General features: G+C 52.9%; 1 protein-coding gene across 1 annotated transcript in view; it reads left to right on the top strand.

The window, feature by feature from the left end:
- Positions 1 to 17,460, top strand: part of ATP8B3 (ATPase phospholipid transporting 8B3) — a 28,325-nt gene extending 10,865 nt beyond the window's left edge. Inside the window, 21 exon segments of the mRNA XM_069877757.1 lie at positions 99 to 169; positions 701 to 783; positions 1,378 to 1,536; positions 2,260 to 2,348; positions 2,964 to 3,157; positions 4,159 to 4,367; positions 5,731 to 5,765; positions 7,065 to 7,221; positions 8,433 to 8,621; positions 9,025 to 9,137; positions 9,936 to 10,100; positions 10,399 to 10,510; positions 11,290 to 11,365; positions 11,806 to 11,947; positions 12,761 to 13,028; positions 13,513 to 13,736; positions 14,824 to 14,907; positions 15,204 to 15,443; positions 15,651 to 15,789; positions 16,059 to 16,189; positions 17,182 to 17,460. Of these exon segments, the coding sequence (XP_069733858.1) occupies positions 99 to 169; positions 701 to 783; positions 1,378 to 1,536; positions 2,260 to 2,348; positions 2,964 to 3,157; positions 4,159 to 4,367; positions 5,731 to 5,765; positions 7,065 to 7,221; positions 8,433 to 8,621; positions 9,025 to 9,137; positions 9,936 to 10,100; positions 10,399 to 10,510; positions 11,290 to 11,365; positions 11,806 to 11,947; positions 12,761 to 13,028; positions 13,513 to 13,736; positions 14,824 to 14,907; positions 15,204 to 15,443; positions 15,651 to 15,789; positions 16,059 to 16,189; positions 17,182 to 17,460 (3,159 nt within the window).
- Positions 17,461 to 27,019: the final 9,559 nt, after the last annotated feature.

The raw sequence follows: 27,019 nt of genomic DNA, 5'->3' as shown, positions 1-27,019 counted from the left end.
TGGGGCCCCAGAGCCGGCTTCACGCCAAGGGCAGCAGGGGGAGGTTGTGGTGAGCAGGAGCTCATCCAGGTGCTCTCTCCTCCTTTTTGCTCTCCAAGGCCGACATGCTCTTGCTGTGCAGCTCGGAGCCCAACAGCCTGTGCTACGTGGAGACTGCTGACATTGATGGGTGAGGAGCGGGGTAGAAGATGCTATTGCCATGGGGGGAGAGGGGCAGAGACATCCCAGCCAACGGCTGGAGCCTCCAGTCTCGGGGAACCCCCAGCAACTGGGGAGACAGGCACACTGGGAGGGCTGCAAATCCAGCAGCAACCACAGGATGTGGGGGATCCTCCAAAAGCTAAACCTACAGACACCCCAGAAATGGAATTTGAGCCCCAAATGTTGAAAAATGGGGAGACAAACCCACCTTTGAGGCTTCCACAGAGCAGCTGGTGACCTCGGGCATCTCCATCTCAGCTCCTTCCTGCCTCTGCCTGCAGGATGATTTAATAGCCAGGTCGCCGGGACAAAGCTTCCTCCCTGCATGAATGCTCAATGTCGGGCATGACAGGTCCCTACCTCACTTTTCATTGCCATCACGCATGTAATCACCCAACAATTAATGGCCATCTCTGTCCCATGGGTCTGACAGCAGAATTAAAGGATCTGTCACCCTGCAGCCTTGTTTTATTTTTCCCTCCCTGGCTCTTCTTCACAGGGAAACAAACCTGAAGTTCAGACAAGCCCTTCTGGTCACCCACCAGGAGCTGGTGAGTGAGGAGAGCATGGCCAACTTTGACGGTGAGTTTCCTGGACGGCTGAAGATGCAGCTGTCCCACTGTGATGAGATTGATTCAGACTTGGGATGTCTCTGTTCCGTTGGGTACCAAGTCCCATCGGCCTAACCGGAGATTGCCTGTGAGGCTGGAGGGTCGTTCGTGCCAAAAGACCTTGGGTAGATGTTCTTCCCAGCTCCATCAGGGTTGTGCCCCTCAATCCTGCCCTGGATCTTGGTTTTCCCACTGGTATTAAGTGCTTGGCTCCCATATCTGAGCTCAGATCCTGGATTTTTTCCCTTTTAGTCCTCTATAGGATGGAGACTCCCCTCTCAAAGGCTCTGGGGATGAAGGGGGTTGTCTTTGTGCCTTGTCCAGTTGTGTGGCTCCTGGACAGAGCACCCTCCCAGCACTGCAGGGTGGCTGCCCAGCTTAGTCTGACCTTAATTTGAGCCATTTATATCCCAAGTGCATCTGCAGGCGCCCTGGCAAATCTGAATCTCCCCTGAGAAGCCCCCAGCCCCCTTCTTTGGAGGGAGCAAGCATGGTGGTGGTGGTTGGGGAGAAGGACCTCTCGTTTCCTCAAAGGCCATTACCTGAATCGTGCCCTCTGCTCAAGGGAGAGTGACCTGTGAGGAGCCCAACAGCCACTTGCACAGCTTCACCGGGACACTGGAGTGGAGAGGAGAGACTTACTCACTGGATAGCGAAAAGATCTTGCTGCGAGGCTGTAAGATTCGCAACACCGACGTTTGCTACGGCTTGGTCATCTACGCAGGTGAGTGTCCAGGCCCAGAAAGGGCAGAAAATAACCAGGTCCCTGGGGTTTATTTAGATGTCCAAATGTTTCCAGCATTAGCAGGTCCAAGTCTCACCTGATGCAGAGTGGAAAGACCTGCGGCTCTACCCAAGCTCCCAATAGTCTGTTCCAAACTTTGCTGTGTTGGGCTTGCTGGCAAGTAGATGATGTGGTGGCACCAAACATCTTCACTCAGAGAGTGGTGGAGCACTGGAACAGCTCCCAGGGAAGCGGTCACAGCCTGACAATATTCCAGAAGCCTTTGGCCAACACCCTCAGCCACACCGTGTGGATGTTGGGGTGTCCTGTGCAGGGACAGGAGCTGGACTCAATGATCCTGGTGGGTTCTTTCCAACTCAGGACATTCTAGGATTCTATGATGTGCTTATCCCAGGTTGTATTTCAACTGCACCATGTCCCAGATCCCTTTCACCTCCTGCACGGATGGCTCAGTGCAGCCGAGAGCTTGGCCATGAGCAGCTGTGGGTGGAAGGGTGGGATAAGATCTGTTGTGGGCAAGGTCTGGTGCAAGCAGCAGTTCTCTGAGTGTGCAGCCGTGGCTTAATTAATCACTGACAAAGGGCTGCAGTCTCCAGTGGTGGGGAGACGTTGTTCTGGAGGAAACCAGCATCACTTCCCTGCACGTAAACCTTCTGGGGGCCGTGGGCTTGCGTTTTTACTTCTAAAACATTTCTCATCCAGGCTTTGATTCCAAAATTATGAGGAACTGTGGAAAGATCAAGCGGAAGAAAACCAAGCTGGACCGCGTGATGGACCGGCTGGTGATCATAGTGAGTGATGCAAACACCTCTTGCGCTGGCCACCGCTCTCCTGGGGTTGCTTACAAGTCTTCTCATGAGAGGCTACTTGCTCGGGGGGTGCTGAGTGCTTAAGCTTGTAATATTTCGCTCAGAGTATCTGGGTTCCACATCTTACGGGCAAATACAAAGTGATGTTCCTACAAAGTGGCCCTTGGTGGGTCTGGAGCAGCCTTCGTGGTGGTTGTGCTCCTTAAATGAATCTGATGGCTCTCATTCTGGTTTCTGGTGGTTGGGTGTCATCACTTCTCAGGATGGCCACTAGCATTCCTGTGTTTGCTGCTAACTCCAGCAGGAAGGCTGCAGGGCGCCCCTGGCCCAAGGAGGTGGTGACTGAGGTGATTGGGAGGGTGGGATAGCTGCAGTTTGCTCTCTGTGTGTTGTGTTCGTGTCAAGCTGAAACACATGCTGTGATCCTTCATCTCTGGCCAGGATGAGCTCTGAGAAGGAGCTTCAGGCATGAGGAAACCTCTCTGCAGGTTTACAGCTAAGTGAGACAAACAGTTTGGAAAAAGCAATGGTTGGCCCTAGAAAAGGTCTGGTGGGCTCTGTGTGATGGGACATTCTCATCCTGGCTTCCCATCTCAGATCTTCCTGGTGCTGTTGGTCACTTCGTTGTGCCTCGCTGTTGCCTCTGGGTTCTGGGCCAGGACGTTCCAGGAGAAGCACAGCTACCTCTCTGCTCTCTACAAGCACACGACCCCCACCCAGCAGGCCTTCTTCAACTTCTGGGGCTTCACCATCCTCCTGAGCATCATCATACCCATGTCCATGTATATAACGTAAGGACAACAGAGCTTGCGAGGGATCAGTACTCCACTCCCTGCCCTTGGCCATCATCTCACACCTTGGTTTGCAGCCACAAAATGGGGTTGCACACAAGATCCAACTGTGGCACTAAGCAAGTCATTCTCGTATGTTCCCTTAGCCATAGGAAGGTAAGGATGGATGGGTGGTTGATGATGATGTACCTTGAGATCTCAGAGGAAAGCCAGAGAAGAGGTGCAAAGGAATGACACGTCTTCATGTTGGAAATTGTGGACAGGCTGAGGATGATGAAGATGGTGCTTCCCAACTGAGCAGCAGCAGGGCTGGGGAAGAGATGGACATGACCACTGTGCTTTCCAGGACCTGAAGGGGGCTTACAAGAAACCTGGGGAGGGACATTTTCCAAGGGCAGAGAGTGAAGGGGGACGGCTTTAAACTGGAAGGGGAAAGATTTAGATCAGACAGTAGGAAGAAATTCTTCATGATGAGGGTGGGGAGGCCCTGGTCCAGGTTGCCCAGAGCAGTGGTGGCTGCCCCATCCCTGGAGGGGTTCAAGGCCAGGCTGGATGGGGCTTGGAGCCCCTGATCCAGTGGGAGATGTCCCTGTCCGTGGCAGGGGTGGAACTGGATAATCTTCAAGATCCTTTCCAACGCAAACCATTCCATCGTTCTGTGGTTGTGAGCAGGCAATAATGACAATTTGGGCTGGAAGAAGCAGTTTCCGAACTTTTTGGCCCCTCACTTCATCTCCAGATCTAGGAATTTTGTCCTCAAGGGCCAGATTTCCAGTGGGGAGCCCAGTTACCTGGGACCCAGTGGGCTCTCAGTCCAGTGTGACGAGCCTTCTGGAATCCTAGCTGTGAACCATGAAAGCTCCCTTGCTTCCCCAAAGCTCAGAGCAATAGGATCCAGATGGGGAGTTCCCCTCTGCCCTTTCCTCCTGTGTCAGCTCCACAAGTGCCCCTGGGTTGTGAGTAACAACCCACTGTTAAGTCTTCTTCTACTTGACCCCTAGGTTGGAATTCATCTATCTGGTGAACAGCTTTTTTATCAACTGGGATCTGGAAATGTATTACACTGCCAAGGACATTCCAGCAAAAGCCAGAAGCACCAGCCTCAATGACCAGCTTGGCCAGATTGAGTACATCTTCTCAGACAAGACGGGCACCTTGACACAAAACGTCATGACCTTCAAGAAATGCTGCATCAACGGGACCATCTATGGTAACTTTGGATGGAATCACAGAATCATAGAATCACCAGGTTGGAAAAGACCCACCAACCTGGTGATTCTGTGATTCTAGGATGTGAGTTTGTAGGGACTCATGAGTTAGGGAAACCTTGAATTGGTTCCTTCCACTCCTCCTGGCTTGCTAGGAAGCTTGGGGCATGTGGATTGATCTTGGTGGTCCAGCGTGTAGACAGAAGATGTTGTGGGAATTCAGCTTGTTCTCATCTCCGCACTATCAGTGCTCTGCAGGGGCTGCTGTGCCTGTGCTTGCACTTGTCTCATCTTCCCATGGGTTCCTACCTTTCTGGAGATGTATCATGCCCCAAACTCAACTGAGACCAGCTAGGTTTGCCCTGAGAAAAAGGGAGCCTGGGGTTAGGAGTCCAGCAAACACATAGTCCAAGTGAGGTGTATCCCACCTGGAATAATAAACTGATGCTGGCCCAGGTGGCAGGCAGAGGAGCCACAGGGTGATGGGTCAGAGAAACTCATGGATTTCTGTTTTCTATGAAGGTCCTGGTGAATCTCTCCCTTGGTTTCCAAATCTAGGCTCTTTGAGGCTTTCAGGTGACCTGTGGAGGAGGCAAAGGAATGATTGTTCCCCTTACTCTGCTATTTTATGGTGAATGCCTGTAAATGCTCATTGCTGGGGTTTTTTTCATGATTCTGCTTTTTTTCCCCTTAGAAAATGGGGGAAAAAATTGTAAATTCCATCTGCTTCTTATTCCTATTCTCACTTGAGCATTTGGCTGGGTTCTAGGAGCTCCCTCAGTGCCTCGTTAGGGGAAATCAGTGAGCAGGGCAGGGCTTTAGCACAGAGCTCCTTTTCTCCAAGATAAGTATCAGGCACTTGAGACAAATGGACTCAGGAAAAAAAAAAATCTAGCAGAGTTTTTAAGCACAAATATCCCCAATTTTCCCCTGCCTGATGTATCAAGTTGCACCTCTGTGACAGCACCTTCTCCATAATGTCCCCAGGAAACGAGAGTGAACACTAGACTGAAACTTTTGGCATTAAATACGTGTTGACAGTCTGAAGGGTCCAAGAGCCAAGTAACCCAGACACCCTAACGAGCTGACACTGAGCAGATGCTGAAAACCAAACCCTATCCCCTTCTGCCAGGCTTTTGGCCAGCAGACCCAGCAGTTCCTGCAAGACAAACTCCTTGAAGCCTCTGTTGATGATGCTCCCTGTCAGCTCACTATTTCCTGGAGGTGTATAAGGGACGGGTGGACGAGGTGCTGAGGGACATGGTTTAGTGATTGATGGGAATGGTTGGACTCAATGATCCCGTGGATCTCTTCCAACCTGTTGATTCTATGATTCTATTAATGGAGCTGGTTTTGTTTTGGCAGGTACGGGCACGGGGCATGAGAAGAAACGGCCATCGGTGCGTAACTCCCCTCTCCTGCATAAAACAAGGCCAGATGCTGCTCCTCACCGGGGCCAAAGCCGTAGCACTTATGGATTACACCAGAGCAGGCACAGCTTGTTTACAGACATAGAATCATGGAATGGTTTGGGTTAGAAGTTATTTTAAAGCCCATCCAGTTCCAACCCTGCCATGGACAGGGACACCTCCCACTGGATCAGGGGCTCCAAGCCCCATCCAACCTGGCCTTGAACCCCTCCAGGGATGGGGCAGCCACCACTGCTCTGGGCAACCTGGGCCAGGGCCTCCCCACCCTCACACGGAAACATTTCTTCACGAGATCTCATCTCAATCTCCCCTCTTTCATCTAAAAACTATGGGGTCCCATGCTGTAAAACAGCTGTGTGTGTTTCCTTGGGCTGGTGAGTTTTCAGGTCCTCAGCTGCCAGTGAAGGACGGGGGAATTGAGTTTATAAATGCTGTTCTGATTTTTACTTTTTTTTTTTATTCCCAATCTTTTTGTACTCACCCTTTTGGATGTGGTAGAGTCCCCATCCTTGGAGACGTTCAGAAAATGTGCAGATGTGGCACTTCGGGACATGGTTTAGTAGGCTTGGGGATGTTGGGCTAGTGGTTGGACTGGATGATCTTGAAGGTCATAGAATCATAGAATCACCAGGTTGGAAAAGACCCACCGGATCATCAAGTCCATCCATTCCTATCAAACATTAAACCATGTCCCTCAGCACCTCGTCCACCTGTCCCTTAAACCCCTCCAGGGAAGGGGACTCAACCCCCTCCCTGTTCCAGTGCCCAATGACCCTTTCTGTGAAAATTTTTTCCTGATGTTCAGCCTGACGCTCCCCTGGTGGAGCTTGAGCCCATTCCCTCTCGTCCTGTCCCCTGTCCCTTGGGAGAAGAGCCCAGCTCCCTCATCTCCACAACCTCCTTTCAGGGAGTTGGAGAGAGCAATGAGCTCTCCCCTCAGCCTCCTCTTCTCCAGGCTAAACACCCCCAGCTCTCTCAGCTGCTCCTCTTGTTCTCCAGCCCCCTCACCAGCTTCGTTGCTCTTCTCTGGACTCGCTCCAGAGCCTCAACATCCTTCTGGTGGTGAGGGACCCAGAAATGAACACAGAACTCAAGGAGCGGTCTTTTCCAACCTTAATGATTCCATGATTTTATGATTGGTGTAAGCAATGCAGAGCTTGGCTTACAGACAATGATCTGAATCGGACCCTGTGCTGCAGCCCAGCAGCATCCATCCCTGTTGCCAAGCCACGTGCTCAGGTGCCTGCCGTCTGCCTGTGCCTCTTGCAGGGGTCGGGGCTGACCTGGAACCACCACGGGGAGAAGAAGTTGGACTTCTGCGACACGAAGCTGCTGGAAGCCGCCTGGAGGGACAGCGATCCTGTGCTGAGGGAGTTCCTCAGGCTGCTGGCCCTGTGCCACACCGTCATGGTGGAGGAGAAGGGCGGTGGGTTGGCCACAGTGGATGATGTGCTCGGAGCAGGGTTCAGCTGCTGTTCAAGGCCCTGAGTCTCTGACAGCTCTTCCATTGCCCAGCCCGGAGGGAATGATTTGGGCCACTGTCATAGCGTCATGGACTTATACATTTGGGGTTCTTTAAAAACTAATGGTGGATCTGATGAAGGGTCGGGAGGTTCCAAAGGGATCTGAACAGGCTGGACCACTGGGCTGAGACCAATGGGATGAGGGTTAACAAGGCCAAATGCCGGGTCCTGCACTTGGGGCACAACAACCCTTTGCAGCTACAGACTAGGAGAAGTCTGGCTGGAAAGCTGCCTGGAGGAGAAGGACCTGGGGGTGTTGGTTGACAGCGACTGAACATGATCCAGCTGTGGCCCAGGTGGCCAAGAAGGCCAATGGCATCTTGGCTTGGATCAGAAACAGCGTGGCCAGCAGGGCCAGGGAGGTTCTTCTCCCTCTGGACTCGGCACTGGTGAGACCGCTCCTCAAATCCTGGGGTCAGTTCTGGGCCCCTCACCTCAAGAAGGATGTTGAGGCTCTGGAACGAGTCCAGAGAAGAGCAACGAAGCTGGTGAGGGGGCTGGAGAACAAGAGGAGCGGCTGAGAGAGCTGGGGGTGTTTATCCTGGAGAAGAGGAGGCTGAGGGGAGACCTCATCGCTCTCTCCAACTCCCTGAAAGGAGGTTGTGGAGAGGAGGGAGCTGGGCTTTTCTCCCAAGGGACAGGGGACAGGACGAGAGGGAATGGCCTCAAGCTCCAACAGGGGAGGGTCAGGCTGGACATCAGGAAAAAGTTTTTCACGGCAAGGGTCATTGGGCACTGGCAGAGGCTGCCCAGGGAGGGGGTTGAGCCCCCTTCCCTGGAGGGGTTTAAGGGACAGGTGGACAAGGTGCTGAGGGACATGGTTTAGTGTTTGATAGGAATGGTTGGACTTGATGATCTGGTGGGTCTTTTCCATCCTGGTGATTCTATGATTCTTTGATTAATTAATTGGAACAGAAGCACAGGGGAGATAACCCATCCCTGTCTGGGGCAATGAGCAGAAGAGACAACTACAACTGAGTTTCCCTGGCCTGTTGGCTCGGACTTCAAGTTCTCCATAGATAATGTTGGTGCTGGGCTAGAGCAGGGTGTTTCAGGTGTACAAGAGCTGCATGGCCGGGAGTCTCCTTGTCTAACCCCTATTCCTCTTCTGCAGACCAGCTGGTTTATCAGGCAGCTTCGCCGGATGAAGAAGCGCTGGTGTTGGCTGCGAGGAACTTGGGGTACGTCTTTCTGGCCAGGACACAAGACACCATCACCATCAGCGAGTTGGGGATGAAGAGGACGTACAAAGTGCTGGCCATGCTGGACTTCAACAGCGATCGCAAGAGGATGTCTGTCCTGGGTGAGTGGGATAGGGTGTCTCAAGGGCCCTTCCAGGAACACGGCGGGTCCCTTCCGTACTCAACCCTTCGAGAGATGGCACTGGGATGGGTGTGATTTTCACAAGGGCTCCTAAGGTTCGTCCTTGTCATCCTTGCAGTTTTGCTCACCCTGATATCTTGGTGAAGGTAGCTGGGAAGGGCTTGAGCAACCAAGAGGGGTTCAGAGGAGTTGTATGAGGAACAGACAGTCTTTGAGGCCTGATCCTGCCACGTGTTGGTTTGGATCTGGGGAGATGCCTGTGCTTCCTACGACCACAGGCAGACAAGCCCCCGCATCCCCTGTGGTGCCCTCTGCATCACGGCCAAGCGATGGGTGGGAGACATCTCTCTGGCTACCTAACCTGTCCTTCCCCACCCCCCTAGTGCGAGACCCCCAGGGCACGATCCGGCTCTACACCAAGGGGGCAGACACGGTTATCCTGGAGAGACTTCAGAGGCGAGGGCCCATTGAGACCTTCACCGAGATGGCACTGGATGTGAGTCCCACACCAACCTGGGGCACGAAGGGCTGGTCTCTCGATTGTTGGCTTTGGGCTGGGTGTCCTGGAGTCCCTTTCTGCTCTTTGTGGCTTCAGGATTTTGGTCCTCCTTTCTTTCTTCTGCTCTAGGAGCCTCAGCTGCATATGGAACATGGTCTAAGGTGGCATCAAATCCACCTTTGGTGTCTGTATGGACATCCATGGGGGCTGGAGAACAAGACTTATAAGAAGCAGCTGAGAGAGCTGGGGGTGTTTAGCCTGGAGAAGAGGAGGCTGAGGGGAGACCTCATTGCTCTCTCCAACTCCCTGAAAGGAGGTTGTGAAGAGGAGGGAGCTGGGCTCTTCTCCCAAGGGACAGGGGACAGGACGAGAGGGAATGGCCTCAAGCTCCACCAGGGGAGGGTCAGGCTGGACATCAAAAAAAAAAATTACACAGAAAGGGTGATTGGTCCCTGGCAGAGGCTGCCCAGGGAGGGGGTTGAGTCCCCTTCCCTGGAGGGGTTTAAGGGACAGGTGGATGAGGTGCTGAGGGACATGGTTTAGTGATTGATGGGAATGGTTGGACTCAATGACCCGATGGGTCTTTTCCAACCTCATGATTCTATGATTCTATGATTTGCTTGCATTGCAAGGATGCTCATGGGGATGCTGTGGGATGAGGGAGAGAGTCAGTGCCCAGAGGAGACCCTCAGATCCTGGAAGGTCTCTGGCTCTGCCCATCGTGGCTCACAGTCTGGTCCACCATGAGAGTCATCGTGGCTGAGGGAAGGGAGACCTGATGTTTCATCTCCACAGCGCTTTGCAGAGGAGACACTGAGGACTTTGTGCCTGGCCACCAAGGAAGTGAGCGAGGCTGAGTACGGCACATGGAGCAAGAGGCACCACGAGGCCAGCATCCTGCTGCAGGACCGCAGGCAGGAGCTGGACAAGCTGTATGAGGAGATGGAGCAGAACCTGCAGGTGAGATGAGGCCAGGGTTTAGGGAGAACTAGTGGCACTGATCCCACAGTAGGCAGGAAAGTGGGGTTCGTCTGTTGGGATGAGGGGGTGAAGTGTCCAACCCAACACTCATCCCATGGAAGGGAGGGCAGGTGATGTTCCTGCTCAGAGCACATTGTAACTTGCCAGTAGACACTGGATTAGATATCTGTCAGGTCCTGTCTACCCTTGAGCAAGGAGCCTTGGCTGGATCTACAGACAATTCCCACCTCCGTATCTTGCCTTCCCCATGTCATGACACCTGCTCACGTCCTTCCAGCTGCTTGGGGCCACGGCCATTGAGGACAAGTTGCAAGATGGAGTTCCTGAGACCATCCAGCTGCTGAAGCTGGGCAACATCAAAGTGTGGGTGCTGACGGGTGACAAACAAGGTCAGTGGAGGCAACCCCAGACCCCAGCAGCTTCTCCCCTGAACAGGACCAGGGAATCATAGAATTATAGAATCACTAGGTTGGAAAAGACCCACTGGATCATCAAGTCCAACCATTCCCATCAATCACTAAACCATGTCCCTCAGCACCTCGTCCACCCGTCCCTTAAACCCCTCCAGGGAAGGAGACTCAACCCCCTCCCTGGGCAGCCTCTGCCAGCGCCCAATCACCCTTTCCATGAAAATTTTTTTCCTAATGTATGTGCAGTCTGACCCTCCCCTGGTGGAGCTTGAGCCCATTCCCTCTCGTCCTGTCCCCTGTCCCCTGGGAGAAGAGCCCAGCTCCCTCCTCTCCACAACCTCCTTTCAGGGAGTTGGAGAGAGCCATAAGGTCTCCCCTCAGCCTCCTCTTCTCCAGGATAAACACCCCCAGCTCTCTCAGTCGCTCCTCTTGTTCTCCAGCCCCCTCACCAGCTTCATTGCTCTTCTCTGGACTCGCTCCAGAGCCTCAACATCCTTCTTGTGGTGAGGGGCCCAGAACTGAACACAGAAGAGACATAAGACCCTGGGAGTGGGCAACACCAGATTCTGCTCTTCCCTTTAATATAAAACCCCCCACAGATCATGTTTCCCATGGGGAAACTGAGGCAGAGGAAGCCATCTGTGCAATGGCTCAGAGCTGCAGCTGCTGCCCATCAAGGGCTATTGGACCTGGGGGCTGCACTGGGGGTGGTGGGCAGCACAACACGGGCATCAGATGTTGACACCCGTGTCTTGCAGAGACTGCAATTAACATCGGCTACGCGTGCAAGCTGCTCACAGACGACATGCAGATCCTGGAAGAGAAGGAGATCAGGTGAGGAATCATGATCTCCTCGGCATTGTTGTCCCTGCTGAAAACACCCATGGGCATAGGAACCTGGGAAGAGTGGGTAGAGTTCTGTTAGTCTTCCAGAGATACTTCTACTTCCCTGTCCCAGCCTGGATGTCCATGATCCTCATCTGCTGATGCTTTTCCAAGCCTCCCCATCATTTTATGTTCCTGCAAAGTTCTCCTTCTTGGCTGACTTTGACCAGAAAGTGCTTAAGCTGTCTCTCCAGCTTCTGAAGCACAGGGATGGAGATTGACTTTTGATATCAGTGAGCCCTTGGGGCTTCCTCTCTGTCCCCTCCTGTCCCACGACTGGATATCAGCCCCATCTCCCTGCAGCTGGGTTTGAGATGGAGGTCTCAGTCGAAGCCAGGCAGCACATCCAGTGCCCCCAGCTCAGCTCTAACCACCTCTTCCTCACCCAGCGAGATCCTCCAAGCTTACTGCGTGAGTACCGACCACCTCGGTGGCAGCGGGGATGCCCTGTGCAGCGGGTGCCTCTCCCAGCAGCGTCCAGAGGCTTTGCGCCGCAAGAAGAGAGCTCTCATCATCAGCGGGGACGTCCTGGTAAGGTGGCAGTAGGATGGTCTTTTCTGCTCCTTGCCTAAGCTGGCAGATCATTGTTTCTGCCCTGGTGCTGTCAAAGTCCTGGGAGGCAGTAGCACGTGGATGAGGTGATGTTGCTCCTGCCCTCTGGGTTGGAAAAGCACATTTTTGGGCTGGGGAATGAAGAGTGGAGAAGGGGACAACTTTGTGCCAGTCGTTTGGTGTTGGGAGGCTTTGACCACACCTGCCTTGACCAGTCTTTTCATCCAGTCTGGTTGGACTTAGAATCATAGAATCATAGAATCACCAGGTTGGAAGAGACCCATCGGTTCATCGAGTCCAACCATTCCCATCAATCACTAAACCATGTCCCTCAGCACCTCGTCCACCCGTCCCTTAAACCCCTCCAGGGAACTCAACCCCCTCCCTGGGCAGCCTCTGCCAGGGACCAATCACCCTTTCCGTGAAAAATTTTTTCCTAATGTTCAGCCTGAACCTCCCCTGGTGCAGCTTGAGACCATTCCCTCTCGTCCTGTCCCCTGTCACTTGGGACAAGAGCCCAGCTCCCTCCTCTCCACAACCTCCTTTCAGGGAGTTGGAGAGAGCAATGAGGTCTCCCCTCAGCCTCCTCTTCTCCAGGATAAACACCCCCAGCTCTCTCAGCCGCTCCTCTTCTTCTCCAGCCCCCTCACCAGCTTCGTTGCTCTTCTCTGGACTCGCTCCAGAGCCTCAACATCCTTCTTGTGGTGAGGGGCCCAGACTGAACACAATTTTTTTTGTAGCACCTGCAAGAGTTAAGAGGTGAGGTCCCAACTGCATGTGTTCTCCCCTAAGGACAAAATCCTTCGCTCGGGAGAGGTCCTGCAGGAGAAGAAGGGGCAGCTGTGGTGGTGGCTGGTTTCCTACAGGGCTACGGGCTTGCAGGAGCAGAGCAGTCTGGTGGAAAAGGCTTTTGTGGACTTGGCCATGAGCTGCCAGGCAGTGATCTGCTGTAGGGTGACCCCCAAGCAGAAAGCCCTCATCGTGCAGCTGGTGAAGAAGCACAAGAAAGCCATCACGCTGGCCATCGGGGATGGGGCCAATGATGTCAACATGATCAAAAGTGAGGCTCGGGGCAAGGGGGAGTGTGGGTTTTTGGCTCTGGGGAGTGGTGGTGCCCCACCTGCCACCTCCACCACCTCACCCCCTCACCTTTGAGGTGAGGAACTGGGAGGGGAAGCTCCAACCCAGTTCCCCACGTTGGTGTGCTGAGAGGGGACCAAGAGGTGCAGGACTGAGGCCAGATTGGCACAGGAGCAGGGTGGGCCAGTTGCTTTAGCAACGTGGATGGAACTTGGTGAAACTTCAGGCCCCAACCTAGGCTGCTGGCAGAGTCCTCCTTGCCCCTCTCCAGCAGCCCTGACATCGGGCTGTGCCCCTTGCACGCCCAACCATGCCTGGTGTGGCACTCCCACAGCCACCGCATGTGATGGAGGGAGCTTCTCCCCTTTGCCCACCACTCCTGGAGGCAATCCCCTGGGAAACCAAAGCACCTGGCTCCCCAAAATCCTCCCCACCCACATTTCACACCCTCCTGTCCTCTGCAGCTGCCGACATCGGTGTGGGCATCAGCGGTCTGGAGGGCATGCAAGCTGTGCAGTGCAGTGACTACGCCCTGGCGCAGTTCTCCTACCTCCAGCGCCTCCTGCTTATCCACGGACGCTGGGCGTACCTGCGGATCTGCAAGTTCCTCCGCTACTTCTTCTACAAAACCTTTGCTGGCCTCATGGCCCAGGTCTGGTTTGCTTTCCACAGTGGATTCACGGCTCAGGTGAGGGATGTTGCTGTCAGCAGGGGTTACATCCATCCCATGGAGGTTTGCCCACCACTGTTGCATCTCCTGCTGAGGACTCCATGTACGTCTCGTGTTCTGCATGCTGGGCACATGTCCCCACCACTGCCCTGGGGCCCTTTCTTCCTTGCCCTGGTACGGGGCTTTCCAAGTTTTTGGGGATACCTGGCTGAGATGCAACTGGTTGGATTGGGAAAAGCACCCTGGAGAGATCTGGGATGTCCTCGTGAGCTGCAGTTCAGTCTCAGACAGTCACAGGGAAAGATCCCACGTGCATTAAGTTGGTTTCCTCCAAGGTGAGAGCTTTTATCCCAAGGACCATCAGTCTAACTTGACCACCACTGTGTGGCTCCAGTCCCCTATCTCCATCACAACCCCACAGCCTACTGATTGTAACGTGGGGCTGATGCAGAGCCAGGGGCAAGTTCAGGAGGATCTCCCCAGAGTCTGGTTGTGAGTCTCTTGGACTCAACCCTGGTGCCTGGGCTTCTTTTCTGAGTCTTTCCAAAGCAGCATGGAGCTCACATAGAATCGTTTGGTTGGAAAAGACCTTTGAGATCATTGAGTCCAACCATACCTGCCCACTGCTAAACCAGCCCTGAGCATCTCCTCTGACTGTCTTTTGAACCCCTCTCGGGGTGGGGACTCAATGACCTCTGCCAGTGCCCGAGAACCCTTTCAGTAAAGAGATTTTTCCCAATATCCAATTTAAACCTCCCCTGGTGCAACCTGAGGCCATTCCCTTTCATCCCACCCATCGTCACTTGGGAGAAGAGCCTAACACCCACCTCGCTTCAACCTCCTTTCTGGGAGCTGCAGAGGCTGATGAGGTCTCCCTTCAGCCTCCTCTTCTCCGGGCTAAACAGCCCCAGGTCCCTCAGCTAGTCCCAACCCCCCTGGGCTCTAGACCCTTCCCCAGCTCCGTTTCCTTCTCCAGATGTGCTCCAGCCCTTCAATGTCCTTCTTGGAGTGAGGGGCACAAAACTGAACCCAGGACTCAAGGTGCAGCCTCACCAGTGCTGAGTCCGGGAGAGCGTACTCACAGCTGCTTTATTCTCCCTTCTAGCCTCTGTACGAGGGCTGGTTCCTTGCACTCTACAACATTTTCTACACTGCCTACCCCGTGCTGTCCGTGGGCCTCCTGGAGCAGGTATGGGTTTGCTTGGCTGCATCCAGCCCCTGTGCCTGGAATTTCCATCCTTGGTGGGTGTGAATCAGCCTGGCAGTCGTTGTACCCCACCCGCGTGGCTCTTTGTATGGGGACATGGTATCAAGTGGCTCGATGGGTTTCTGTAGGTCACCACGGGTTCCTCTGTTCCCCATCACCCCAGAGCAAGTGGGTGGAGGGACTTGCTGCAGCTCTCCTGAAGAGCGTGTTGGTTGGGGTGGCCCAATCCTTCTCCTCAGTGTGGGTGGGGAGGGTGACGCTCAGACCCCTCCTGGCAGGATGTGAGCGCCAAGAAGAGCCTGGAGTTCCCCGAGCTCTATGTGATCGGGCAGCAAGACGAACTCTTCAACTACCGCGTTTTTGGCGTCACCCTCCTGCATGGGGTCAGCACCTCGCTTGCCAGCTTCTACATCGCACTCTGGGCCTTCGAGGACCGTGTTGGCAGCAAGGTTGTTGGTGACTACGAGTCCTTTGCTGTCACGGTGGCCACATCAGCATTGCTGTCAGTCCTCATGGAGGTGGGTGCTGGTCTGCCCTTCCCCACCCTGGACCTGGGGAAGATATTTAGGGACCACAGCTCAGCCCTAGCTGGGCTCTCTGACATGATCCCCAGCAGCTTTGTGACTGGGGTTGTTCTTCCTTGGGGCAGAGGAGGAATTAGAGATGAGTGGTTGTGTTGAAGAAGGTCCCCACAGCTTCTCTGTGCTCTCCATTTGCCCCTGCAGATCATCCTGGACACCAAGTTCTGGACAGCATTTTCCTTCCTGATGGTCACAGCCAGCCTGCTGCTCTTCTGCCTCTTCTCCTTCCTAACCCAAAGCATTAATGCCTTCAGGATAGCCCCTGCTGTCTTCCGCTTCCCAGGTGAGATGTCCCAGGACACCCCATGGTCCTTCCCTTCCCCAAGCCAGAGAAGCCAAGCCTGGTCTCCGCGCTACGAGCTGTTTCCCACCTTGTAGATCATCTCTTCATTGCCATTTCTTGATTGTGCTGTCTTCATATTTTAACTCCAATTTAGGAGCCATCTCTTTAGATCCCTCAACACCTTTGTGAGTGGGGGCTTCTCCCCAACTGTTGTTCCCTGTGTCCTCTCCACCTTCCCTACATCACCCACCAATTTCTTGCATTGACAGATGCCAGCTGGAATGCCCTGACTGACCCCTACGTCCTGCTTGTGATCCTGCTGTCCTTGGTGGTGAACACCATCCCCTCGCTCACCGTCCGCTTGTACAGCACCATCACGGGTAAAACCACCATCCAGCAGGTGAGGACTTTGGAGGGGCTGGTGGAGGGAGGGGTCTGCCTCCTGCTGGCATCTGTCTGGGGGTGATGGTGATGGGAATGGTGAGGTTCCTCAGGAAAGCCAGTGGTATAAAGAGGTCTGCAGTGCTACAGACTAGGAGAAGTCTGGCTGGAAAGCTGCCTGGAGAAGGACCCGGGGGTGTTGGTTGACAGCAACTGAACATGAGCCAGCAGAGGCCCAGGTGGCCAAGAAGGCCAATGGCATCTTGGCTTGGATCAGAAACGGCGTGGCCAGCAGGTCCAGGGAGGTTCTTCTCCCTCTGGACTCGGCACTGGTGAAACCGCTCCTCAAATCCTGGGGTCAGTTCTGGGCCCCTCACCACAAGAAGGATGTTGAGAGAAGAGCAATGAAGCTGGTGAGGGGGCTGGAGAACAAGAGGAACGTCTGAGAGAGCTGGGGGTGTTTAGCCTGGAGAAGAGGAGGCTGAGGGGAGACCTCATTGCTCTCTCCAACTACCTGAAAGGAGGTTGTGGAGAGGAGGGAGCTGGGCTCTTCTCCCAAGTGACAGGGGACAGGACGAGAGGGAATGGCCTCAAGCTCCAACAGGGGAGGGTCAGGCTGAACATTAGGAAAAAAATTTTCACAGAAAGTGTGATTGGTCCCTGGCAGAGGCTGCCCAGGGAGGGGGTTGAGTCCCCTTCCCTGGAGGGGCTTAAGGGACGGGTGGATGAGGTGCTGAGGGACACGGTTTAGTGTTTGATAGGAATGGTTGGACTCGATGATCCTGTAGGTCTTTTCCAACCTGGTGATTCTACGATTCTATGATTCAGATGAGAGGAGGGGTTGAGATTACATTCCAGAACTTCAATAGCTTTGAAGACCGCCATGAGGCTCCCCATGTCACTCAGGTCATGGTGGAGCTGGGAGCCAAACTGTGCCTCGGTGTGTCCCTGCTTGGGGTGAGGGCTCGCCTGGGTGGTGGCCACAGCCCTAATTTCCCCATCTCCTTGCAGAAGATCCGCCTGAAGGCCAGGAAGGAGCCGGAGCACCCAGTGGAGCTGCGTGCCCACATCCCTCGCAGGTCCTTCCACCGCCGCTCCAGCTATGCCTTCTCCCACCAGGAGGGTTACGCCGGTCTCATCACCCGTGGGACCAGCCTGCGCTCTGGGGGCACCTGCAGCACCACCTCAGCTCTGCTGTGACCAGAGATGCCCCCAGCTTTGTCCTCCCCTCCCTCCCCAGCCCCTCCGTGTAGCTGCCCCGGCCAGCACCAACCCGTCACCATGGTGTGAAGGGGAAGGTGTCATCAAGGCTCAGAACTGGCTGGGTCCCTCCTTTTATGGACATTTTCTTAACCCTCTTTGGATGGGTTTGAGGTTTGGGCAGCCCTGGTGGCTGCAGAAGGGCTGGCCCAGCCTAGAGGGCTCTTGCTCTGGGCACTGAGCCATGGGACACGTCCCACCAGCAGCTCTATCTTCCCCATGAATCATAGAATCATCAGGTTGGAAGAGACCCATCGGATCATCGAGTCCAACCATTCCTATCAAACACTAAACCATGTCCTTCAGTGCCTCGTCCACCCGTGCCTTAAACACCTCCAGGCAAGTTCATGTGTGGGATTTGCAGGAGCCTGTGAAGCTGTGAAACCCACCAAGCTCTGCTCGCTCTGTGACTCCTTAGCTCCCCAGGCCCCTTTCTTCTCCTGAACCTCAGAGCTGGGGCTTCCTCTGCCCGAGGCTGATCCTGCTCCGCGCTGGACCCACCGACAGCAACTTTGCTGCCCCAGGCTCATTATTCCACCTCTGAATTAATAAGGTGTCCTGATGCGAGACCAGTGGTGGGCACAGCCCCTCGTCCCTGCTTGCTCCCTCCTGCATCCTGAAGACCCCTGTCTGGTTCTCCCACAGCTACAAGGAGACCAGGGCAGAGCTGGACGCTGTCTCCGTGAAGGGCTGGATCTGGTGCCTGTGGCTTTCACATGCATCGACCTTGTTTTCTGGAGGAAGACCTAGGGATGATTGATTACCTGCAGGGTTTTCTTCTCCGGTCAAAGCAGCCCAGCTTTTTGCAGCCTCTCCTCGACACTCACCACCTCCACCTCCTTGTCTTTGCCATCCCTGCACGAGGTGCACAGGGTGGTGTCTCTGTGCTGTGTCCCACTCCCTCAGGAGTGATGTCCCCATCTTTGGGGATAGCTTGTGGCTGCAGGATGGTTTCTGCAAAGCCCTGGAGGTGAATTTTTGGGGGAGAGCAAGCCATTGGGGTGCCCTGTATCACCTCTGCCCAGCAGGCATGGGAGCACGTGTCCCACTGTGGAGACATCAGCAGTGCCAGAGAACATCTGGCTGGTGACCAGATCACCCTTTTAATCATTTCTAGTTTTTAATTAAAAGGACTTCAGTGTTTCTCTCTGGTCCTGTAAATCCCTGCTACACCACCAAGCTGAACTGAAAGGTCCTTTGATGTCTGCCACCAGCTCTTTGCCTCCTGCCACCACTTGTGCCATGGCAACGACAAAAACACATGGGTAAAAAGATAAATAATTCAATCAGCCAGGGGGGCTTGGACCTGCTCGCAGCACATGTGACTTGATGAGTTTGTTTAACAAGTGCTTTGGCCTCATCTGCACCGAGTTTATGAGAAGTGTTTTCTTTGGGCTCTGGCCAGAAGCACATTGGATGATGCCAAGAACTGAAAATATCTGAGGCTTCCTCTGGGGAAGCTCTCACCCCAGGTGGAAAGCTGAGTGGAGAAACCTTTCCCAGCTGCCTGGGCACGATCCTCACATCTACTCCTGATGCTCTCAGGCTAGGTCTAGGGACAGGTGGTGGTTCTAACAGGGCTTCCCCGCCCTAGCTGCTCTCCTCCTGCCCGAGCAGCTACTGGGGCAGGGAAGGAACCAACCCACCAGCATCCCCACACGATGTAGAATTGGCTGGGGGGTGGTCACACTCATAGAATCACAGAATCACCAGGTTGGAAAAGACCCACTGGATCATCAAGTCCACCCATTCCTATCAATCACTAAACTCAAAGAGTTGTGGTCAAGGGCTCAGTGTCCAAGTGGAGACACGTTCCTCGGGGATAGGTATTGGGACTGGTGTTCTCTAACATCTTTGTCTCAGACATGGACAGTGGGGTTGGTTGAAGGCACCCTCAGAGTTTGCTGATGACACCAAGCTGTTGATGCACTGGAGGGAAGGGATGCCATCCAGAGGGACCTGGAGAGGTTGAAGAGGTGGAGCTGTGTGAATATCATGGAGTTCAACAAGGCCAAGAGCAAGGTCCTGCACCTGGATCAGGGCAATCCCAAGCACAAATCCAGGCTGGGTGGAGAATGGATTGGGAGCAGCCCTGGAGAGAAGGACTCGGGGCACTCGGGTGAGCTGACAATGTGCGCTCGTAGCCCAAAACCCAACTGTGTCCTGGGCTGCATCCAGAGCAGCCGGACCAGCAGGGAGGGAGGGGATTCTGCCCCTCTGCTCCACTCTGTGAGACCCACCTGGAGCCCTGCGTCCAGTTCTGGAGTCCTGAGCACAGGGAGGACATGGAGCTGTTGGAGCGAGTCCAGAGGAGGCCACAGAAATGATCCAAGGGCTGGAGAACCTCCCATATGAGGCCAGGCTGAGAGAGTTGGGGTTGTTCAGTCTGGAGAAGAGAAGGCTCCAGGGAGACCTTAGAGCAGCTTCCAGCGCTGAAAGGGGCTCCAGCAAAACTGGTGAGGGGCTCTTGATCAGGGAGTGCAGGGACAGGATGAGGGTTTAAATTGGGAAGAGGAAGATTTAGATCAGACAGTAGGAAGAAATTCTTCACAACGAGGGTGGGGAGGCCCTGGCCCAGGCTGCCCAGAGCAGTGGTGGCTGCCCCATCCCTGGAGGGGTTCAAGGCCAGGTTGGATGGGGCTTGGAGCCCCTGATCCAGTGGGAGGTGTCCCTGTCCATGGCAGGGGTGGAACTGGATGGGCTTTGAGGTCCCTTCCAACCCAAACCATTCCATGACACACACACACACATGCCGGGGTGAATGACTAGAAAATAATTTATTGAAGAAACAGAAAGCTGCAGAAATACAACACAGTCATGACCAGTAGAGGATGAACAAGTAGAGATTAATTTTCTTCTCTCTTTTCAAACCTGTTGACAGGCTGGAGTTAAGTTTCCTGGTAAATTCCCCTGCGTGAATCATTGCAAAGAACAAGGACCAAACTCCAGAGCACACAGCACAGTTTGGATAAAGTGCCTGACACATAAGACTCTTTTTTATTCATTTTTTTTTCTTTTTTAAATGTTTGTAAATAGCTTAAACAAATATCGTTGCAAGACACAGAGGAGTAACAATTGCATTTCGCTGTAGAGTAAAACCTATCCCATGAGAGCAACGATGAAGCGGCAGCAAAAAAAGAAAACAAACCAAAACCAAACCAAAAACAGAGACATTCAATTTAATTAGAAGGAAAAAGTAATTTAAGAAGGTGGAGATGCAGCCCTCAGACCGTGCAGGATGAGGGCGAGCATCACCTAGTGCTGTACAGAAAAATAAGTGATGTTTGCTGGAGGTGGCTAGGTGGCAAAGCTGAGGCTGCGGGTTCTTCCTGGCCAGGGTTAATCCTGTCCAACATCTTTTTTTTCCTTTAGAAAGGTAAGGGCAAAAAGAAAAATCACACAAAACCTCAACAAAATCTGAATTTTGTTCTCTGTATTTTTAATTCCTTCTCTTTAAAAAGCCCAAAGAAAGAAAGATGCAAGAGGAACCGGATTCTGCGCAGCAGCACCTGTGGGTCCAGCCCCGTCGTGGCTGCCGGCGCTGCCTCGGCTGCAGGTGCCTCTGAGACAAGGGAAAAGGAGATGATTTTACAGCAGGGACATGGGGTGATGGTGAGAGCGTTGGGCAAGAGTGGTGCCAGCAGCCACCCCAGCCCAGCAGCTTCTTCATGGAGCTGATTTAACTCCAGGGGAGTGGGGTGATGGGGAGGATGTTCAGCAGCCACTCCAGCCCAGAAGCATCTTCATGGAGCTGATTTAACCCCAGGGATGCGGGGTGATAGGGAGGGTGTTCAGCAGCCACCCCAGCCCAGAAGCATCTTCATGGAGCTGATTTAACCCCAGGGATGTGGGGTGATGGGGAGGATGCTCCTTCTGTTCGTCTGGTGGGACACGGATAGCGCTGCCCTGTTGCTGATGGTGGGTTTCAAATTACAAAAGCCATCGGTGGAAAACGTCCACCCAAGGTAGAACTGGAGAGCCTAGAGGACATCATGGGTAATGAAATGACCCAAATCCTTGAACGCTTCCACAGCTGAGGGATGGACACGGTGGACAGGCTGAACCAGTGGGAAATTCTGGGTCTTTTCCTCTTCCTCAACTTCCAACCCTCCGAGGTGACCCACGAGACCCTGGTTTGGCTCCTGCTCCCCACAGCACAGAAAAAAAGCCCTTTGGGGGCAACCCTAGTCAAGAGAAATGTCTTTAGGACAGAGCTCGGATTGTCAATACCTGCAGGGAAAAAAGAATCTTTGGTATGGTGGCAAGTTGCTCCTCAAGGCATTTCGGTTGATGTGGGCCACAGGCGCGGCCAGATCCAGCATGGGGCAGGATGATCCATGTGGTTGATCCAGCAAGGGCTGAAGGACAGGGAAGAGCACTTGGCTCTTGGCTTCTCTAGGGATTTCCACACTACTTGGTTCGTGTCCTGAGATGGAAAACATCTGGTCTCTGTGAGGTCCAAGGATTTGTGACTGTGGGTTGCATCCAAGCCTGGTGAGACCTTCTCGCAGTCGGAAATGAGGTCTTGGCCTCCAAACACCAAAGCTTCTCATGCTGGAAAAGGACTTGGAGGAGAAAATGGGACACTGGGGAGGATGCGGAGGTCCCTGGAGGACAGGAGGGTTAGTTAATAGATGAATGGTGTTGCTGGAATAAACATTGTCTTTTCTTAAAACCCAGGTCCTTGGTCAGTGGGTCCCATGTCTCCAACCACCACTTGGTTCTGAGCATCTCAGTACTGGCCATAAAGAGTGTAAAGGTTGCAGGGAATCCATATTAGACAAGACACAGATGAAAAAAAATCCCTACTTTGCATTTGGAGGCCACTTTGGTGGGGTCTGAAGAAGCTGAGGTGTCTTTCCTCACAGCAGACTGTGCTTTGAGGCCACCTCTAGAGATGGAGGTGTAGGACGGAGTGGGGAAGAGGCAGAAAAGGGCTGAGGAATCAGCATTTTAAGGTTAATGCTCTGGTAATGGCAGGAAAGCAGAAAGAAGTAGACACCACTGCCTCCTCTGGGTCCCCATCACCATCCCGACTTCCAAAGACGTGACTCCTTACTGCTCCTCCCATCTTTAAGGAGAGGAGGGGAAGCAGGGAGAGGAAGGAGCAGGAGATGCAGTCCTGTTCCATGGGGGCTCTCTGGACATAGCTGAAAGCCCCCTGGGCTGTTCAGGGCAAACATTGAGACCTTCCAAAGTCCCCCAAGATCTGCCAGTGGGCTGAGGTCCTCCAGAAGCCCTTCCAGCCAGCTAGACTCTTCTTCTTACCCCTTCAAACAGAGTGGGAGCCTCCGTACAGGGCGAGGGCTGGGCTGGGTGGCATGGGGAAACCTGTCAGGGGCAAATGCTGAGTGCTGGGTGGTGCCTCTGACCCAAACCACGTTCATGGGGAGGAAAAAAAACTCCAAAACAGGTCGCTCCAGTCCATCCCTGAGTCCAGCTGGGCATTGCTGCGGCACCATCTTCACCATCTCTTTCCATGCAGGGCAAGGGCAGAGGTAGATCTGGGAGGTCACCCAAAGGAACGGGGACTTGGGAGCATCATCTGGAGGTGACGGAGGTTTGGTTGGGAGGTTTGGGGTGCCCAGGGCTCCATTTCCCTTGTCTCAGAGCACACGAGGAGCCCTGCAGCTTAGGTCGTGGTGGCTGATTGTCTCTCCTTCTCTCGTCTGCACTTGGAATTTAACACACAGAGCCAAAAACCAAACCCAAAAAAACCCAAACCCAAAGCGTAGCGAGGAACTGGGCACGGTGGGTGGGCGCTGAGGTCCTGTGCCCCACAAACCCTGTTCACTGGGCACAGGACCACACCGTACACCCTTGTCCTTCCCACAGAGGGTCCTGTGAGCACCCTACGGGATTTTCAGGGTGAGGAAAGGAAGAAAAGAGGCGAAGGAAGAACCCCAGGGGATAACAACCACTCTCCGGTGATTGCACGAGTCGGAAAGAGCCATGATCCATGCAGAGAAATCCTCCTCAACCAAAAACTCATGGACAAAAAGAAAAGCAGTTTGTCCCCTCCCGCTCCCACCCTACTGCCCTCCCCGAATAATTATTACATTACTTCAAGAAAGAGTATATTTTTTTCATGCATAAATCAAATTCTCATCTTGTCTTTTTTTTTTTTTGGTTTTTTTTGTCTTTTTTCGTCTTCTTTAAATTACATTTGAACACAGAACACATATAATAAATACTCTCGTACGACATGACTCAGAGAAAAGTAACACATCGGAACGCAAAGGTATCGTCATCGGTATTAGTTTTTCTTTTTTTTTCTCTTTTTTTTTTAAAAGGACTTGTTTAAATATGAAATCTGTAAACTGCAAGGGTCCTTTTTTTTAACTCTTTCTCTCTCTCTCTCTTCTTTATAATCGTGAAACTATCCAGCTTTCATCTCCTTAACATTCAATACGTCTCCCATTGAACGCGTCAAAGAAATAAGAACATGCCGTCTTCTGCAAAATTATAATTTAACAGTATAAAGCTTCAAGTCACAAATTCCAAAAACTAGCTAAGTAATTTTTTTTTTTATCACATAAACTATACATTAAATATTTTGAGGTATTTCAGAGAACATTGTCAAAGGCTTGTAAGGTCTGTGCTGGGTGGAAAAGAAGGCTTTCTCCTGCATAGAGAACGTCTTTGGTATCACAAGCCATGTGGGTATCGGGTAGAAGCAGGATGGTGCGGCCATGGGGTTGGGTGAGAGCTGGTCAAGGCAATCGTGTGGAGGGGTTATGGGAGGACGGGGAGGTGCTAGGGACAGGGAGGTGATGGGGTCAAGGAGGTTCTAACCTGCTCCACCAGGTTGGCCAGTGGGATGCGACCCACAAGGGTCTCAGGGGAGCTGGCCCTGGGTAAGTTTGGTTCAACTCGAAAGAAGCTGCTTCAGCTGGAGCCTGAACCAAGTAGGCATGGTTCAACCCAAGATTTCCCTAAACTAGACATTCTGGAGGTTGCTGTGGAAAAGCATCTTCTCCAACAGGTCCTCCTGTCACCTTTTGGCAAAGCCGAGTGGTGGAGTGGAGCAGACCTGGCTGTACCCATCTCCCCCAGCGAGCCAAAAAAGTCCATTTCGGGACTTGGAAATAGTTCCTGCTGAACGGTCTCACAGCTCCAAGCTGTTCCCTAAAGGAGGGGTTGGAGAAAGCCCAGCGTGAGGGATTCTGCTGCTCCTGCCTTCATCTTTCCAGACAGAAAACCCCTCCCTGCGCTACAGAAAGAGGAAACCGAAGCCAAGGTCTGAGCTGAGCAAGGAAAAAACACCCCGTGATGAAACCCATCTCTTCATCTTAGGGGTTCTACATGGTCCCAGCGCTGGGCTGGCAAAGGACATACATAGAGCAAAGCTCGTGGAGCAACGACTTGCAAGAAGGGAACCGGACACCAGGTTGCAAGAGGGGCTGGATGGGGGGGATCATGCCGGGTTGGGGGACACAGGGACATCTGAACAGGGGGGATTCATGCTGGGAAGCAACCCCTTTCCTGCAGCAGGTGGCAAGGGGGAATGCTTTCTCTTCGATGAGGAGAAGGGTTGGGTTTCTTTCCTTCACCCCAACACCCAAAGACTAGAAGAGTTGCCAGGGTACGTCCCTTTGGAGAGCTGAGGTAACAGGGAGTCTTTAGGATTGAAGCAGAGGAGCAAAGAAATGGCCACACACCTTTGGTACAAGAAAAAGGCACTCATCTACCACGCTGCCATCTACCCGCTCACTCGCCTTCTCCCTCACTCTCTGGGGACTCGACTTGGGGGGGGACCTCGGGGTGGCAAGGGGCTCTCGGTTGGGGGGGGTTCCCCGTCCGAGGGGAGCAGGGAAAGTGGCATTTCCAGCACAGACCAGACAAGGCAACAAAATCTTTGGTATCAGACGTGATTTTCAAATCACAAAAATTGAAAACTCAAGTGAGGTAGCCTTTATTCTCGGGTTCTCACTAGAAATGTCTTTGCATCCTTGAGGGCCTGTGGCATTGACTCTTTTTTTTTTCCTTTTCTTTTCTTTTTTTTTTTCTTTTCTTTTCTTTTTTTTTTCCTTTCTTTTCCTTTTTTTTTTTTTACCCATTTTTTTTGTTTGTTTGTTTCCTGTGTGTTTTTCACTTCCCAAACCAAGGCCCCCTTTCCTGGCTTTTCAGCCCTTGAATACTACTCGATGGGGTTCAGGAATCCACCACCATCATCACCATGTCACGACAAGACAAGAAGAAACTACGTTAGGGGGGTAAAAAAATCAGTGGCGGGAGCGGGATCCTGGGGGTTGGGGGAGGATGAGATTCGCTTTGCCATTTGCTTCTGGGTTGTGGTTGGCAAACTACGCTGCGGCACCTGCCCTATCCCGCTCTCCATCCCTCTCTCCCCAGCAATAAATGGGTTTAACGGGTTTCGTTTGGTGTGACCGTGTCCAGTCTGACACCCTGACCCCTCCACCTACCCCAGGAGCTCTTTGGTTAAAGACGTCCTCTAACCCTGCCGGTGACCACGGCCGGGCAGGGCTTCATGTGCAGGGTTTCTTTTTTTCTCTCTCTCTTTCATTTTATCCTTTCTTTCCGCTTTTTTTTCTTTTTTTCGGGGTGCTTTTTGGTGAACACATCCTTTTGTTTTTTCTCTTTTTTTCTCCTTCTTTTCAACAAGGTGCCTTCCTGTTACACAACAAATCGCTCGCAAAGTAAAGTGAATCGAAGAAACCATAGCGCTAGAACACAGATGGTACTATTTTACCCGCATAAATTCAATAATGTCCCTTTTTTTTGGGTTTTTTTTTTTTTGGTTGATGGTTGCATTTGAAGGATTATTTTTTTCCCCAAGTGGTGGGGGAAGGAGGGGTCCTTGCCTTGCCCTCCATCCCCAAGCCTCTCCCAGCCCTTCCCTGTCCCCGGCGGCACCTCCTGCTCCTTCAGAGGACCCCGCAGGCCGGCAAGGAGCCCACAGGGTGGCTGGGACGAGGGCTGATTGTAAGGGTTTGGCCTCGTGATTGCTTTTTTATATGGCACAAGTCACCATGGAGAGCTCGGAGGAAAACGATCGGTTTGAAGCTAGTACCATCGCTCCAGAAATTCGCGTTTTAAGGCAGGTTGTTAATTGGCACGAAAAAAAAAATAATCTGGCATCTTTTTTGGTAAATTGCCGGTCTTGAGCTTGTTTGGTTGTGGTTTCTGTTGTTAAATCCTTTTTTGGGGGGTTGTTTTTTTCCCTTTTGAACTCACCGGGGAGTTTTTTTCCCCCCTTCTCACACCCAGGGCTGGATTTCACCACCAGATCCCTTGGATTTTTCTTTTCCCACCATACGCCGACGTTGGTTCCCGGGAGGGAATTTTTGGTGTTGTTGGGTTCTTTTTGGTTTTGTAATTTCTTTGGTAACAGAGATGAAGAGCGGGGACGGGAGGGGGGCAATAGAGTGTGTCGAGGGGCAGATGGGGCGAGACACAAAGCCAACAAAGCTGCTTTGTCTGAGTCCATTCCTCAACTGAAAAGTGAACCAGCAATCCAGCGGTGAACGGTGGAGCCAGTCACCAGGCAAGATCCGATCCTTCGCTCCAAGTCTCTCCTCCCATCTCCTTTCAAACAATTCTTATCTTTAAATACCCGATTTCTAGT

The sequence above is a fragment of the Phaenicophaeus curvirostris genome, chromosome 28 (genome assembly GCF_032191515.1).
Source record: "Phaenicophaeus curvirostris isolate KB17595 chromosome 28, BPBGC_Pcur_1.0, whole genome shotgun sequence".
NCBI classification, from domain to species: domain Eukaryota; kingdom Metazoa; phylum Chordata; class Aves; order Cuculiformes; family Cuculidae; genus Phaenicophaeus; species Phaenicophaeus curvirostris.
This window is presented reverse-complemented; position numbering and strand designations above follow the sequence as displayed.